Below are 17,008 nucleotides of genomic sequence, written 5' to 3'. Positions count from 1 at the left end.
AATGGAAATCAGCATCAGTTGCAGCCCGAGTTGTTATTACTGTATATGATTTCATCATACAGACTAGACTCGGCCTACTTGTCCCAGTCCTATTGCTCGGCCACATCAGCACACAGCATATCGAATTGCATCCAAAAGTCTGCAAATCTGAGCCAGGACGTTATGATATATAGAAAATGTGGACAGTTGCGATGGAAAATATATAAAAAAAAAATACTTTGTAGTACAATTTGATTTCTCTGTGCTGAGGGAGAACAAAATATTTCCACAAATGTCCTCATGTTGAACCACAACCTCCTGGACGTCTGCTCCGCTCCGACGTGCCCCCTCTGTGTCCCCACTTTCCGACGCCACTGTCTCCTCTTACTCTCCCCTCCTCTTTTACTCTCTGTTTTTTCACTTCGTCTCCCGTACGTCTTCTGTGTTTAAAGTCCAAAATACCAAGGCAGGCTGTCTGAGTCCTGAGGCTGTTATTGATCGCCTAACAGAGGGAAAGAGAGAGCGAAAGAGACGGAGAGCGGCACAGGGAGGAAGAGTGAGCCAGGGCAGGCAGAGTAGACGCCTCAAGAGCTTGTCTGAACCGGAGGGTCTATTTCTGTCTGTCTCGATGCGTCATTATTGGGCAGAAGACGCCCGGGACACACGGGATGAGATGACGGATGTTTAGCGGAGGAGATGGGAACAGGAGTAGGAGGGAGGGCAAAGTTTAGTCTTGAGAAGCCAGCGCTGATTTGGTGCTGTAGACAGAGGGAGTGAGATGAAGACGGGGGGGGGGGTGTATTTTCTGTCTGGTCTGCTTGTCTGTAGCCTGAAGCCTGTCTATCACAACCAAGTCTGATTCTGTGCCGTCTGATGCACGAGGCCAAGGCATCTCCAACATGACAACTGTTTAGCGGGTGTGTGTGTCTGTGTGTGTGTGTGCATGTGTGTGGGGGCAAATGTCCAAATGAGGACATGTGTCACAGCAAAAAGGGAACAGGAAGGACTCAGTGGAAGTCGATTGAGATTCAAGTCCTGGCATGCCGCTCCTCACTCTCCCCTCTCTCTTACACACACACACACACACACACACACACACACACACACACACACTCACTCTGACATGGCTGATATCATCTGCATTTACAGGCAGCACATTCCATGGGACCATTCCTCTGAAAGCAAAGGGAGCAGAGGTACACAGGTCAGGACTGCCAGGGCTTTCCCTGGAAGATAAGCTACACACGCACGTTCACACACTCAGACACACACACGCAAACACACACACACATGCAAACACACACAGAGGTGCTGCACAGGAAATAGTTGGTCGTGGACAGATTTCACCAAATAGGATTCCAGTTTTGCTCGTCAAGTTTGGTGTGTATAAAATTCTGGTTTGAAAAGAAAACCAATAAAACATGATTATTTTTCAGCAAACACAGCTTCAGAAACGCTGCGTTTCTCTGCCATGCTGTAGCTTGACAGTCAGACTGAACTGCTATTCCGTCTCACTTCATATGTTCAGTGTTCATAGAAGCTAATTATTTGTTAGAAGTTAGATTCTTTTGTTAACCCTTAACCAATCAGTAGAGAGCACTGTGTCCAGTTAAATCAAAGCTGCGCCAATCTCATTGTTTCTTGTCATCTTTTAATTTTGTTTTTCTTATTTGTCATGAATTTAGCGAGGTATATGACAAACAAATATACATATATGCACCAGGCTAGCCATACTGCATCAAATGATTCAACTTCTTCCACTGCAGATATATCTTTCACCGATTTCAACGTTTGAGTGCTAGCATCATTATTTCACCATACAGATGTGACAACAACAATGTAGGCAAACGTGCAAAAGGTCCAAACTTTGCATTCAGGAATTAATAAATAATATCAAAAAATAATGAGATGCATTGAATAGAAATTCTCAAAAATGTCTTGAGTACACTCATTGTCAATAAGCGGAAATGGAGGGCGAGTTTCTAAACAAATCCTGTCTTATGAATTTGCACCAATTCAGAACCGGTTCTTGATACCAAAACCAGACCCCATGAGAAAACTGCTATTCATGAAATATCACAGGCGATGGCTTGTTTGCAGATCGCAGCATCAGCAGTGATTTAATAAACCATGAAACACACAGACATCCTGCCACTAACCTTAAATCTTATTTTCTCCATCTCTGAGAATTTGATTCAGTCGGGTCTGGTGTGCTTTGTTATCTCTGTGCCTCTCTGTGTTTGAACTTGCACTTTTTCAGGTCTCTTTACTTCACTGGTGTGATTTTATTTATTTATTTTTTTATTTATTTATTTATTGTCTTTTTACTCTTAAGTTGTTTGAGTTCAGGTCCATTTTTAGAGGTGGGAAAGAAATGTGTTGTTGAGTGGATCTGGTTTCAACAAACATCCGTGGACTATTAATAAATCATGGCTGCTCTACACAGTGGGGATGCTGCTGGCGTCACCGTGCTTGTGTGCGTACATGCGTAAATCATACTGAGCCATAACCTTATATTTAAATCAGGCTTGTAAACTTTTTCGCACTCTCTTGAGGAAAAAAAGGTTTTGTATCTCTTGTGTACTGCAACCGCAAACCACCTCAAGTATTTCTTGTGCTCTTGTTGCTCTTGTTGCTTTCCTGTCACATCAATAAACCTTCCAAAAACACTTATTTTGTGTGAAACCTGAACTAAAAATGGCAACCCAAGCACGTCAAATTGTAGACCTAACCCTAATTAATCATTCTAACTAACAAAGACCAAAAAAAGCAGTTTAAACCATTCCTCAGTTTGAGGTGAACCCTCCAGGACATTACTCAGGAATCGTGGTTTGAGATTTTAACAAAACCAACTCCTAGAAGGGAGATCACATTGTAATCAGGCAGAGACACACCTAGAGGAGGGGCGGTGAGAATGAGAGATGAGGTGAGAGTAGACAGGCGAGTGAAAGGGAAAGATTTAAGCAGAACCGGAAGAGATGTTAAAAAGAGAAGGTGGAGGGTGCTGAAGTTGTGATTTGTGACCCACAGGAAACAGACAACGTTCTTGTTTTCCCCGGGCTCTCAGAGACCATAACAGGACCAGGCGCTGTGTGTTTCCTCTTGATAACACTCAGCAAGCTCACATGTACTCACGTTGACTCACTTGTGCACTAGTATTCGACTAGTAGGATTCGATTGTGGCTTTTTTAGGGCAGAAACTGGTCATTTTTTGGTTTAAGGTTGCTGCTGTGTTACTCTTTATCCTTTTAAGTTAGCCCATTGTCATTACAGAATTACAAGTATTCTGTGTTTCCTCCAGTGATTGCACTCTCGGAGAAGTGGAAAAGTCTTGTCAGTGTCTCATTCTCACTTATTTACAGCACGTGCAAACACACAGATGTGTAGGGGAGATGGTAGAGATGGTGAGAAAAGAGGTTAAAAAGTCAAAAATGTGAGAGAAATAGACAATGAATGATAGCATGGTGTGTTTCCCTTTTTGCTTTCTTTGCTTCTGGTCAGCCAGAGAGCTGCTACACTCCCCTATCCTACACTTCCAGCCTCAGTTTGTAATGCATTTATAGTGATCAAGAAACCACAGAGAGGAAAATTGAGAGAGAAAAGACAAAACTGTCCTTTTTCTGTTTGATCCCAGAGTGGTACAGACAATATCTTCATCACACGTCTCTCTGCCAAACACTTGCATTTTTATCATCTACACACGGGACAAAGCTGATTACTCAACATGTTTGACACCTGATAAATGCAGTTTTGTGTGTTTTTGGGAGGGTGTTGGAGGTATTCCTCCATTTGTTGCAGATAACAAAATAGGCATAAAGGGGAAAGCTGGTGAAAAATGTATCACACGTAAATGCATTCTGCAAGAGCTGCTGTTCTCGGACTGCAAATTCCTGAACTCAGCCGGAGGATGATGTGCTAAAATCTCGACGGGGAGAGATTGAGCGCTGCGTATTAGCTTTGAAGTTAATTTGACAAGTGCATGTAGGCTTCAACTATTAAGCAATATAACCTGTGGAAAAAATATCTGCTATAGTGTGCTAGAGTTGTGTGTGTGTGTGTTTGAGAGAGTTAGAGAGAGAGAGTGAGTTTAAAGGGAGTGGTCTTTGCTTGTGTGTGTCTGTGTGTGTGTGTGTGTGTGTGTGTGTGTGTGTGTGTGTGTGTGTGTGTGTGTGTGTGTGTGTTGAAACATCATTACCTAGGGATCTGAGTACACGGGCAGACATCATTAGGCTTAAAGGCGAGAAAGTCTCCACGGCACCAGTTTTGCAGTCTGCCTGACCCAGCTGACACGACAGGCAGGCACGCCGTTTAAGATCATTTATTTGGGTTTGCATGTATGGCCGTGTGTGTGTGTGTGTGTGTGTGTGTGTGTGTGTGTGTGTGTGTGTGTTACTGTGTGCATTTATGTGCATGTTATTTATTTATTTTGTCTGGTAATATGCCTGAGCCTTCATTATAGCAGGAGCCATAACTTTGATAAATCACTTGGGCTCGGGGCCCTCACTGCTTTCACAGTATTAGAAAACTAATTGAAATTCTCTTCCGCCCCCTTCTCTCTCTCTCTCTCTCTCTCTCTCTCTTTCTCTCTCTCTGTTTTTCACCCTTTCCCCTCGTTCTCTTCTCCCGTCTCTGTTGCAAGGGCCAAACACTACCATGTTTTTTCAGTAGAATGGGAGCCAAACGGGGGAAAATGTCATCACTGATTTAATAGGAGTAGTCTTACTCAGAAACACACACAGCAGGCTGACACACTCTCGCACACAAACACACACTCACACACTCGCACACTGCACTCTGGGGAGTGTTAGGAATCCTGATAATGTCATCATAGGAATCTCCATGATGTACCCCGGTCTCCTGCAGGCTCCAGTTTGACGGTGCTTCTACTCTCCTCTGCTTTTGATTAGATCAGGGATGAGATTTTCGGTTTAGGTTGATGGGATTTAGAGTTTAGATACTCGTTTCTATAGCCATGATCCCCCCGCTGTCCCAGGATTGAGGGTCTGTTTGGTTCGTTGCCTGGGATCTCCCAGCTGCCACTGGATTTAGGGTTTAGTCCCTTCATTGTCCATGATCCCCCTGCTGCTACTAGATTTGTTTCATTTGCAGGGATCTCTCTGTGCTGCAGCTACATTCAGGGTGTGGTTGTTTTGTTGTGCAGGATCTCCCTTATGGAATTTGTTTTTGGGTCGGTTTGTCTTATTGTCCAGGATCTCCTTGCCGCTGCTGGATTTAAAGTTTGGCTGTTTTATTGTGCTCCATCTCTCAGCTGTGGCTAGATTTAGGGTTTAGTTGTTTTGTCGTCCAGGATATCCCTGCCGCCACTGGATTTCAGGGGGTTTAGCCACTTCTTTTTAATATCCAGACACTGCTACTGTTTGTGTGACACTTGGGGCTTTGTGTCCACCCAGCAACTCCTCCTCTCTCGCCGGGTGAGCTTTGTAGTGCGAAGCCAAAGATTTAGCGATGGAAGCAGAGAGTCTGTGTGTATATGTGAGGCGGCTTGTGTGGACCAGGCGATTTCGTAGGGTCCTGTCAGCACACAAAATTCTCTCTGCAAACATTCCTCTGACATGATGCAAGCCCAGGAGAGGAGCGCAGCGTGTGTGCTTGTGCGTGTTTTCGACCAGCGGCGTGTGTCTGTTGCTCAGACAAATCCATACCATCGCTTCGAGACGCACTGCAGGCACATAACTGCACATAAACATACTCATACACACACATACGCACGTTGCTTGCGTGTGTGCTTAATGAGGATGTGTTGATTGATTAGACTGCAGTAATTAGCTGGAGTGTGAAGGCCTGGAAAGGTCTCCGCTCTGGTGGGAGTGTCCCCTCTGGAGAGACATTGAACTGTGCTATGCACCATTACGTTACACACCACAGAAACAGTCCCATCCATATCTCAGATGCGGGATGAGTCATCTCTCGGAGGCAGACTTGGTGCGAATGTGAGGCAAGAGGAAGGATGTTTGCTGTGTGTGTGTGTGTGTGTCAAGAGTCTGAGACATAAGGATGTTTGCAGCATGGAGATGTGTGTTGCAGAGTGAGATGTGCTTGTGCCAGCAGTTTCTTTTCCTGCACAGAGTGGCCTGAACACTGACCCGATCCTCTGCTTGACAAATAAACTCTCGCCCTCACCCCTCCTCGCACTCATTTGTAGTTTGACTTCCTGTCAGCTGCCCAGATTTCTTTTGTGCATAACAGGGCTGCTTCTAGTAAATGTAAATAATATGGTATTAAGTATGACAACCTCCGCCTGTAGCTTCCCTCCTACTGAATTTTGTGTATGTTGAACACACTGCTGCAGTAAATGATTGTAAACAGTGCCACCACATGGGCAAGTGGGGAATTACATATGATGCAGTGCTTCTGAAAGAGTTATTGTCGCACTTTTTTTGATTCTAACTCCTCATCTGTGCTATTTATCTTTTACAGATACTTTTATTTCTACTTCCTTAACGTTGTGTGTCTTTTGATTTGTATTTATTGATCAAGCTTATATCAAAGACAATTTTCTGAGGGAGAAAGGCAATAATTTGTTAATAAAAACCTCTCTTTTCTCTCTCTTCCTTACCTCTGCTTCCCCTTCTCCTCTCTCTTTTGCTCCTTTTCGCCCACTTTTTTTTTACCCCCAATAGAAAGTTCTACTACATCACTCTGCTGAGGGACCCCGTGTCTCGCTACCTGAGCGAGTGGCGGCATGTGCAGCGGGGAGCCACGTGGAAAACCTCCCTTCACATGTGCGATGGACGAACCCCCACGCCGGAGGAGCTGCCCTCCTGCTACGAGGGCTCCGACTGGTCGGGGTGCACCCTGCAGCAGTTCATGGACTGTCCCTACAACCTGGCCAACAACAGACAGGTACGGAGAAAAAGCTTTCGATATAATGAACTCCTATGCAACCACACCGGTAACCATGATATAGAGCAATAAGCTGTACACTATCAGCTTCAAAAGATGGGATATGTTGCAGGGTTGTCACATTGACTGGTGTAGTTACAGTCCTTTGAAATGAAGCCAGTGCAGTTGTTTAAAAGAAATGCTACAGACAGGGAAGGTGCCCATAAATCTTCAGTCATTCAGCTTTGCTTTAGGGCTTTTCTTGGCCATTTGTGCAAAGTTTTATTGCAAACACTCTAAAGAGCAGCTGATTTCTCTCCTGACGCTGCCATTTGTCACCGCTGCCCGGCTAACCTGCATCTCTGCACTGCTTGACTGTTTAGTTCACCAAAAAGATTATAGTACCGACATTGTCAGCTAGCACCATAAATCCAAACCCACTGGAAAATTGCAATACAGGGAACACATCACAACAAATAGGTAAAATTGTTTGGTCAATATTCATCTGAGAAAGCATAGCTACAGCAAATGGATACAGATTTCTTTAAAAAATGGGAAAGCCACACAGTCATAACTCCAATACAATTATTTCAACTTATAAAGATCGATCAAATATTGATTTCTTAACAAACGGAGCTAAAGGACAAATTTGAATTTGCTTTTTATTTGATTTCTAACATTCAGACTCACTGCAATTTCAAAATACGTGAAAAGGTATGAGATGAGTTTCACAGATGTGAGCATGCACACTCTCTCTGTCACACACACACACACACATATACCTACATACATACACACACACACACACACACACTTACAGCACACAGTTAGGAGTTTGCCTGCTGGCCATAAACACCTCAAATTCACACCTTCTTTTCTCATGCTATCTCAGTCTCCCACCTAAAACGTGTTGGCCAGCTTATCTCATCTGAGCCTGAGGCTGTTATTACTCAGGGTCCTATAACTTATGAATGTGACACACAAACACACACACACTCTCACACTTGAAGCATCCTGGTGGACCAGCAGGCTGAGGCGCACACGGTGTACTCTTGTGAATCCAATTCGGTATGCAGTCCCTGTTGCTGCACTGAAGCAACAGCTCCAGAATGCACTCAGTGATGAAGTGATCTCTCATTTTGGAACAAATCCAGCAAAATCAAAACTGCTTCAGTTTAGTCAGAACAGCAGTTTAACAATGAATTTTAGAAAAAAGTGGTTAATGACACCGAGATGCCAAGAGGTAGTTATGTGATACCGAATTTCTACACAAAATGCAGCCCCTCAGGATCAGGGCTGCAGCTTGTGCTTTATAATCAGTTAATTGGTTTTCATTTCCTTTTTCGATGAAGTGATTAATTATTTAAATGTATAAATTGTAAAAACAAAAATCCAAACATCCATGATAACACATCATAACTCAACTCCTTATCGACCCTTAAACTAATGTTTAAATGCCCTGAGAAATTGTTTTTAGCATTTTGTAGACTAAACATTTAATCGAGAAAATAATCATCGGAGCTACCAAAATAAATATCAATTAATTGATCGTTTCAGCTCTATTACTCACAAATATTTTTCTTTAGCAATAAATAAAAACTCTACATTCCCTGTCTCTTTTGACTTAAAGGCTAAAGTAAAAATCCAGAAGAAGTAAAAACTCTGATTCATTGTCCCTTTGAACTCTTTCCACAGAACCAGTCTTTAATCTAAAGATGGATTCTTTAACACGAACGTCCACTGATTTCTGTGACCTCCGTCACTTCCTGTTCCTCTGCCTACAGGTTCGTATGCTAGCGGACCTGAGCCTTGTTGGCTGCTACAACATGTCCACGGTTCCAGAGAAGAAGAGGGCCCAGCTTCTGCTGGAGTCGGCCAAGAAGAACCTTCGAGACATGGCCTTCTTTGGTCTAACAGAGTACCAGAGGAAAACCCAGTTCCTGTTTGAACGAACCTTCAGGTTGCGCTTCATCAGGCCTTTCATGCAGTACAACAGCACCCGAGCTGCAGGGGTGGACTTGGACAACGCCACGGTTAGTGCTGCTACTCTGACATCTTGTGTAGATTTAATTCTGTAGGCAGGCAGCAAATATCCAACAGAAAATGACACATAAGAGAAAGTTAATGGTAGAAAGTAACTAAATATATTCACTCAAATACTATACTTACGTCATTTTGAGGTACTTTTGCTTCATGTGAGAATTTCTGTTTTTGGTCATCTGCACAGACAGTTTTGCAAGGGCCAATATCTCTTTCAGGAGATAAACATGGCAGCTCATTCAGTTACAGACAGGAAAATAAAGACAAGTGAAAAAGAATCTGGGAAAAGAAGTGGGAAAATAGAGATAGAAGTCAACAGGGTGGTCTTATATTGCTGTGAAATGAGTTGGGCTGACTGTCACTGGAGCAATAGCAGATTCAAACACTTTGATTAGTCCAGTGTGGAAGCTCCCAGGCTCAATTTTCCCATCAGAAAAAAAACCCTCCTGTTGCAGCTGATTTTGATTTATACATCAATACCAGTTGGAAGGATACAAAATAACAAACGCCCTGCTGAAGAGGCTGTGGAAAGGTTATTATCACCAAAAAAAAGAGGGAAAATATCACGTGGTGAGAGTTTGGACAAGCGGGGAAAAATAGAACTTGAAAGAGAATTTAATTTTATAATCTTTCAAATTAAGTAAAGGCACTGCTTGAAATTGTGGCATTATTTAATTTATAAATTCAAATAATTACATCAGCAGGTGATAAGAATATTTCCTTTATAGTTTTGTGCAAAGCAGCTGAAAGCCCACTTACACCCATGTGGCTTCAAGATCTCAGTGAATGATTTCTGATTGAAACAGGCTTCTAAATTATATGATAACTGTTCTCTGATACATGAAGTCTTTGTGTTGAGGGCTTCAGCTCGGCGCAGTCTTCCTGGCTTTCTGCCGGTCTCCCCCGTGCTGCCGATCAAACATCTCTAATTTTCTTACTCCGATGCAGCACGCCGCTTCCCTCTGTTCCCACACATTGCTCACAAATGATATCCAGCACTCCATCACAGATTTCAAAGGGATTCTCTTAATTAAACACATTTCCCCCTCCATGTTGAATTCACACACAGTAGATGATGCACGCCAATACAGCCAGCTGCACTGCACAGCCAAACATCAAACACGCTTCTTTTATCTTGCTCCACATTTTGCCAGTACGTTCATCTCTCTGTTCCCTCTCCATGAAGAAGTCCTATAAAGGTAAATAAGTATCATATAATAGGACATTTCTACTGCGTTTCCAGGAACTCAGCCGACCTTTTTTTTGGAATTCAGGATCTTTACCTGGGTTTTGTGAAAAAAAACGGGGATTCAGTTTAGTTCCTGTACAGTAGCTCCACATGTCTAAAAGTCCCTGATCCAGGGATACTGCTTTTTTTTTTTTTGCAGGGCTTTTAATGGTCTGAGCACCCAGTAATGGTTCAGTAACAAAATGACTGGTCACAAAAATAGCTAATAATAGTGCTAAAAAGTAACAAAATTAAGCCGATTCTTGACAAACACACAGCATCACTGTCGCAAAGCTGCATTTTCCCTGTTACCAAAAGGTTTTGAACAGTGTGTTTTTTGTGGAGAGAGCGCGCACTCTTTTGCAATTCCACACAAGGTCCGTCAAAACAAACAAAAGAAAGAATAACTTTTGCCAAAACCTTTTTTAGTGGTCTTATTTTTATCAATAAAAATGTTTTCTCCCATGGTATGTGAGCACGTGCCTCTGCCTGAACACCTTCTCCAAACTGTGTAGGAGCTCTCTGAAATATCAGAGCGATAGGACTCCTTTTTATTAGTTAAGAAAGATTACAGAATGGTTTTTAACTCCTAGTCCTTAAAGTAGGACCAAAAGTTCATCATCCTGAGAATTTTCGGGCAGGTTGGCTCATAGTTAATACGGAACAGAAAATGAATATTGTGGCTCTAAAGCTGCCGTTATTTTCTAATCCATTATCAGCCCAAAGTTTAGTTCTTGAGTTTAGCTCTATCCATCTGTTCTCTCTCTACCTCTGAGCTAACGGAAACATTTCATCTGCTCCCTCCTCGTTAGGTCCAACGTATAGAGGAGCTGAACGAGCTGGACATGGAGCTTTACGACTACGCCAGGGATCTGTTCCAGCAGCGCTACCAGTACACCAGGCAGCAGGAGAGACGGCAGCAGCGCATAAAGAACCACATGCAGCAGAGCCACCAGGGCCTGGGCCTGGGCGTCAGCCTGTGGCCCTCCCATAGCCGGCAGAGCTCGGTGTCGACACTGGAGGACGGGGAAGGGGAGAGGGAGGAGCGGGAGGAGGGTGAGGAGGGAGGCAGAACAGAGGAGGCGGGCAGCAGGCTTCCCACTGAGGACTACATGAACCAGATCATCAACCGCTGGTAGCAGCAGAATGAGAACAAACACACAGACAAGCATATGTAATGTGAAAACATACACACACACACACACACACATATATATACACAGAGAGTGGTGCCTGCTTTAAAGACCCAAATGACTGACAAACAGACTTTATACAGAGTTGGGCTGCAGGAATGAGAGTCCAAGTGGTTGCTATGGAGACTTGGGCTTGGTCGATTGCATCAGCTCACATTATTGAGGTTTGCCCAGTTATTAGCACCCGCTTGCCCTTTTCTCCCCTCTGAGTTTCTCTGTCTCTCCTTGCATCATTACTGACTGAGCAGAGCAGAGGAGAGATATTTTTAAGAGTTGCTGACAAGCGAGTATCTCATCCATCTCTCCAGACTCCCCTCCTCCTCCTGTATTCCTTTCGTTCTCTGTGGCCTAATATGGAGCATGAGAAAATAAAATTAAGTCTGTGAATTCCCACTAATCTTTGCTGAAGGACCAGTCTATTTCCTGGATGCTCCAGTTTCAAAGGGACAGGGAAAGCTATAAACGTACGAACAAAGAAAATGGTGGGAGTACATGAGACACTGAACCTGAAAGAAAGACGTGAAGAAAATTTGTGTAGTAATAAAGCTTTCTGCTAAAAAAAAAAAAAAAACAGCCATTTCACCCATGAACACGCTTTGGTCATGAAATCGTGACAGTGTCATTCTCATTTTAGGATGATTTCATTTGTATTTTCCTTTGTCTTTATGCTTTTTTAAAGCAAAATTGTAATAACACTGAGACCAATATTGCTGCCTAAAGAAAAGTGATTCCTTTATTCTTTATTTTTATCGTTTTTTAAGTCAAAGCTAATGGATCGGATTGATGTACAATGGACCATAGCCATTACTGAAGCCTTGCATCTTGGGGGGGGGAAAAGTGGCCTGTTTCTCTGTCAAAGGTTCCCAAAGCTCCTGTCGCTTAACAAGTTCATTATTTCTCCTTGTCACTCCTTTTTTTGAGTCTCAGTCCTGCAGAGAATAACAGCCAATTACAGAGCCGAAATCTCACATAGGTGCGAAGAAATCAAAGGCAAGGCGAGGAGTGAGTCTGCTGCAGGTTGTTGCCAGGAACCAAGCAGTGTGAGCAGCAAGCGCTTTGGAAGCCTTAACTCAGACAAATGCTCGTGATGGGAGTTGTGGAGCTACCGGTCACCATGGCAATGTGAGCCCTTAATGTAGTGGGTGGCATTTTCAGTTTCTCTCTTCTTTTTTTTTTCTTCTTTTTTTCTGACCAAGAGCTGCGTTGTAAAAGCAGCGGTCTCAAACAAGCCTCCTTCGCACCTGCTGAATGGGCCTCGCACAGCGCCGGTGACCTGTAGTTCATTAGTGTGACCGGTGTTTTACTTGGTTTTACCCTGAAGAACGCACAGGGCGAGGTAGCAGTGCCTCTATGTACTGGGATCATAGTCAACATAATTATTGCCAGATATTATGTCTGCATTATACTTCAATAATTTCTCTGACTACTCGTGTGTCTGTGTGGATGAGTGTGTTTGTGTGTGTAAATAGTATGTACAGTATGCCTCTGATTGGCGTATGTGTATGCCTTTGTAAATAGTGTGCCTGGCTGAGTTGTGTGGATGCCTGATGAGTTTTGTGAATGACTGGTTTCCTTGACCAATTATTTTGCCATTTTTGGTGGTGGAGGGCAGGGCAGCAAAGTCCCTCCAACAGCATGTCACAGCAGTGTGACCGTCGCAGTGATGCAAGCCAATAACTCTCCCCTCTGCCCTTTCCTTTACCATGTCCTCACCCCGTTTTCATGCCTCTTCCCCATGACGTGGTTACGTATGAGGACTTTATTACTTTAATCATGTAAAATCCTTATTGGTATTTTTTTTTTTTTTTTTTCAATCTAACCATGTGACTTGTCTTTACTCTTGACAGCACACCTTAAGTAATGTTGGGTGACAATAGCCGGCTCCAACAAATGCACCAAATTCTGTGACCCAATCAGGAATTTGGACTTCAGTATTTTAATCTGTCATGTGCTCATGGTTTATGCTTTTTTAACACTATAGGTCACAGAATTTGATGTAACACCGGTTCTCACGTAGCAAAACATCCAAATTCAATGAGCTCTGATGCTAACAAATCCCTTATTGAACATTTTATCCCTCCTTCTGCTTCTCTCTCAGCAAGGAGCACTGTAAGAAACCGTTACTTAGCTTTTGGCTGCTAAAACAACAAATGTTAGCGGCGGTAGACACACTTCTGACCTGAGCCCAATGTACGTTATTCTGTGATTTGGTCACACAGCGTTCCCTACACAAACCATCAGAAAAAAAATCTAAATGTTATTTTCTCTCTTGTTATCCAGAGGCTGGTCATATCTTCAAAGGGAATATTTGTGACCCCACAGGTGTCAGCTGTCTGGCCAAAAAGATAAAATGTCTGCCCTGGGCAAATTGAACATTTAAATCTAATGATTCCATAGATTGTGATGGCTACTGGCATTACCTGAGCAGCTGACTTAGTGTACATAGAGGAAGTATGTGGAAATATCAGAATTAATCACTGGTTTGGCTGTGGGCAAACATAAATAAGCCCAAAAATAACTTTGGAGACACAACCACCTACTGGATTACTGTGGAAAATAACATTTTGACACTTGTTGACAATGGTTTTAATGGTTAATGTAGGGAATAATACACAGAGTGCTTTAGTTAATGATAACTCTAAACCTAAGAAGGTTCAATATGGGATTCAAAAAGGATTCACATTCAAAAAGAGAGTTAAAGACTGGATTCATACGCCATAAAATGTTATTGAGTCCTGACTCTACATGCAAAGAATCTGAGCAATAAGAGGGAAAACCAATGAAAGGGTGGAGAAGAGGATGTAAAAGTGGGAAGGGAAAAAGACGCGTCACAGCACGATTTATTCAAACTGAATGTAGTCCAGATTTGGTGTCATCCAGGGGGCAGTGGAAGATTGCAAGTATGCTTCCTTGGTTTTGAAATAAATAATATGTTGCATCCTGTTGTTAACAATAGATTGTTTATAAAGTCAGAAGGAAGGGGAAACGAATAATTCAGCCACCCAATACCTTCCTTGTTAAATTTCACTAATCACCCTCGATCCTCCCGTGTCTCCCCTTTTGATCAACTCCCTTCGAATCAGGGATGATTCATGAAGCGAAGGAGGGAGGAACAAGGGGGTGGGGGTGGGGTGATGAAAGGTATTGCGAAACATCCAGAGTCAATATGCTGCTTTTTGTGTAGCATTCAAAGTAACAAAAAAGGATATGGGAAGACAAATCTTCCTTTTTTTTTTTTTTTGTTTCTGATTAACTTCCCCATCGTGCTCTTGAAACTGGAGACTTGAAAACACTGCAGCTCCTGGCGTTTTGCCCGCAACCTCTTTTTCAGAGTCGGACTTGCTCCTGTGTTGGACCGCATTTGGGCTCCACACCAGTATCTGCCTCTGCATTAGTGGTTAAAGACCAAATACAAAGCTGATTCTCTACCTTGGGCATGTTTTATTTTCAGCACTCCAGTATCAAGTGACCATCAGACTTACCCATAACCTGAACAGTGTGAACGAAAGACTCACTGAGATGATTCCAGGAAGTCATGCTGTAAAGCTATACTCAACTATTTTATGTCTCATCACTCTGTATATCTGATGTCTTAACAGCGTTTCCTTTGTGACAATGAAGCAAACCAGGTGTCGCTAACATCATCCTTTTTTGTTTTGTTTTTTTTAAAGATGTGTTAAAAAGAGTGTGATAGAGACTTGTTTTTTTGGATTGGTGTGCAGTCTGTCTCTGGCTCCTTCTGTATGCATCATTCTGGGTTTGTTTCTTATGATTGCAAAAATGAATCATCAAGCCACCAATTAAAATATTTCATTTTTACAGACCTGACTGTGTTTTGGTTGTCATTGCATTTCATTGCGTAATGCCTCTCGCTCTATTGTTACACACACTGTAATGAGAAAACATTTTTTTTTTTAGATGTAAACTATTTCCAAGGCACTGAACTTGACACAGAGCCACACATTTATCTGAGAAAATGTGTTTTTTTGACAACTTGAGCTGAAATTTTGTCCTCCAGGTTTGTGCTCTTCCATCCACATGCCAATCTGTAACCAGAGGACATTTCTGCCACTCGCCTACACTAACCACAGGGCCATGACCCCATAAAGCAGCCCCCCCTCCTCTAATGACAGCCCCAGCCCTGTAGACAGTGATCTACAGCCTAATTCAATCTGCAGACACCCAGGGCCTGTCTGACACGCATACATGCACACAGATACTCTCCTCCCTCTGTTGTGGCAGGTAGGCGTTTGGCGGGCAGGAGACAGAGACTGCGTCCGGTATAAATATCACTCCCTGTCCTTGGCTGAGCATGCAAAGGAGAGGCAGCTGAGCATGGGCTTTTGCCCCGTCTCATCACCAGACCAGTGAGCTTCAACTTTAACCCCTTGAGGCAGGGGCAGAAAAATGATTTGCCTGGACAGCGACAGGCTGAAGCTGGAGGGAGATCAGAGCAAGCAGACAGCACCAACGAGAGCAAGAGTGTAAGGGAGATGAGGAATCAGAGAGCCTTTATGTAAGATAGGAGGAGGGAGAGGATGGTTTTGTGCCTGACATATGAGCAGAGAATGAGAGGGAAATGAGGAGGAGCAGGAGTGAAAGGGAAGGCTGTGCAGCCTCTCTGGCAGCTGGTACGTGGTATATTGGACTGAACGCAGGCTTTAATCCTCCCCATAGCTCTGGGTCGCTGTCATTTCAAGTGCAGCTGGACTAAGCAAACAATAATGGCTCAGCTACTGCAGAGGGCTGGACAGCTTTTGTTTGGGTGAACATGTGCATGTGAGTGTTTGACAGAAAGTGCGTGCTCGCTCCTGCAGTGGGAATCCAGCTCTGAGTTGATTGTATGGGCTCTGGCTGCAGTCCATTATTAGGAGGTCAAACTGGCTGCAGCTCCTCATTGCCGGTCCCATGCTTCTTTCATGAAAACAAAGAAGCTCTGGCATTATTATTGCTTATTTTCAGCGTGGAATTTTGCAGATAAGTTCATAGTGAGAGCTTCCCTTGCATGCATCAGAGCCAGGCTATTGTAGTTGTGGAGGATTGGCCTGTTGGCGCTGGCGCTGGTCACCATGGAGTTTGGTCTTCTGTCTCTGGTTGAGTCATTTCCAGTAGTGGCATGGCTCAGACCCTCATCCTCAAATATACAATGTCGATAAATCTCTATACACAAACAATTTGCTGTTTCAATACCCTGTTTTGTCAAAAAAGTAAATACACAGGGCATTCAGAGAGCACAATCCAGAGTGGGAGTGCACATTTTTCCTTCAGCAGTAAAATAAATATGATTAGATCAGACATCTGGGGCCATTATCTGACCTTCCACTCGGGGTCTGGCTAATCTCCCAGGTCAACACCAAATCACCTCTCATGATATTAAAGGATTGAGCAGAAGAATCCAACCTCATAGGCAGCACTCAGCTCTGGAGCTCTCACAGTCTGACACCAGTGGGAGTCCAATCTGAGGAATCCCACAATCCCATTATGGTCTGAAATGTGTGTTTATTATGTTTGTGTATGTGTGTGTGTGTGTGTGCGTGGAGCTGCAGCCCAGGAGCTCATAAAAAGCTGATCTGCAAACTTATTAACCTTTACATAAAAAGTCCAATAAATGTTGATTTTGGAGAAATGTCACGGGATGCAAACGCTGGGTCAGGGCCAAACATGAAATCTAAGGCTGTTAGAGGGGTAATATATTCCCTTTATACACATGAAAAGGCACATACAC

General features: G+C 43.3%; 1 protein-coding gene across 1 annotated transcript in view; it reads left to right on the top strand.

Moving 5' to 3' along the window:
- hs6st1a (heparan sulfate 6-O-sulfotransferase 1a) overlaps positions 1-15,106 on the top strand; it is a 53,942-nt gene extending 38,836 nt beyond the window's left edge. The window contains exons 2-4 of the mRNA XM_070842264.1: positions 6,621-6,843; positions 8,607-8,855; positions 10,903-15,106. Of these exons, the coding sequence (XP_070698365.1) occupies positions 6,621-6,843; positions 8,607-8,855; positions 10,903-11,229 (799 nt within the window). The 3' untranslated portion in view covers positions 11,230-15,106. The remainder of the gene's footprint in view (positions 1-6,620; positions 6,844-8,606; positions 8,856-10,902) is intronic.
- The last annotated feature ends 1,902 nt before the right edge of the window (positions 15,107-17,008 follow it).

This window comes from Pempheris klunzingeri, chromosome 13 (assembly GCF_042242105.1).
Source record: "Pempheris klunzingeri isolate RE-2024b chromosome 13, fPemKlu1.hap1, whole genome shotgun sequence".
Classification (NCBI taxonomy): Eukaryota; Metazoa; Chordata; class Actinopteri; order Acropomatiformes; family Pempheridae; genus Pempheris; species Pempheris klunzingeri.
This window is presented reverse-complemented; position numbering and strand designations above follow the sequence as displayed.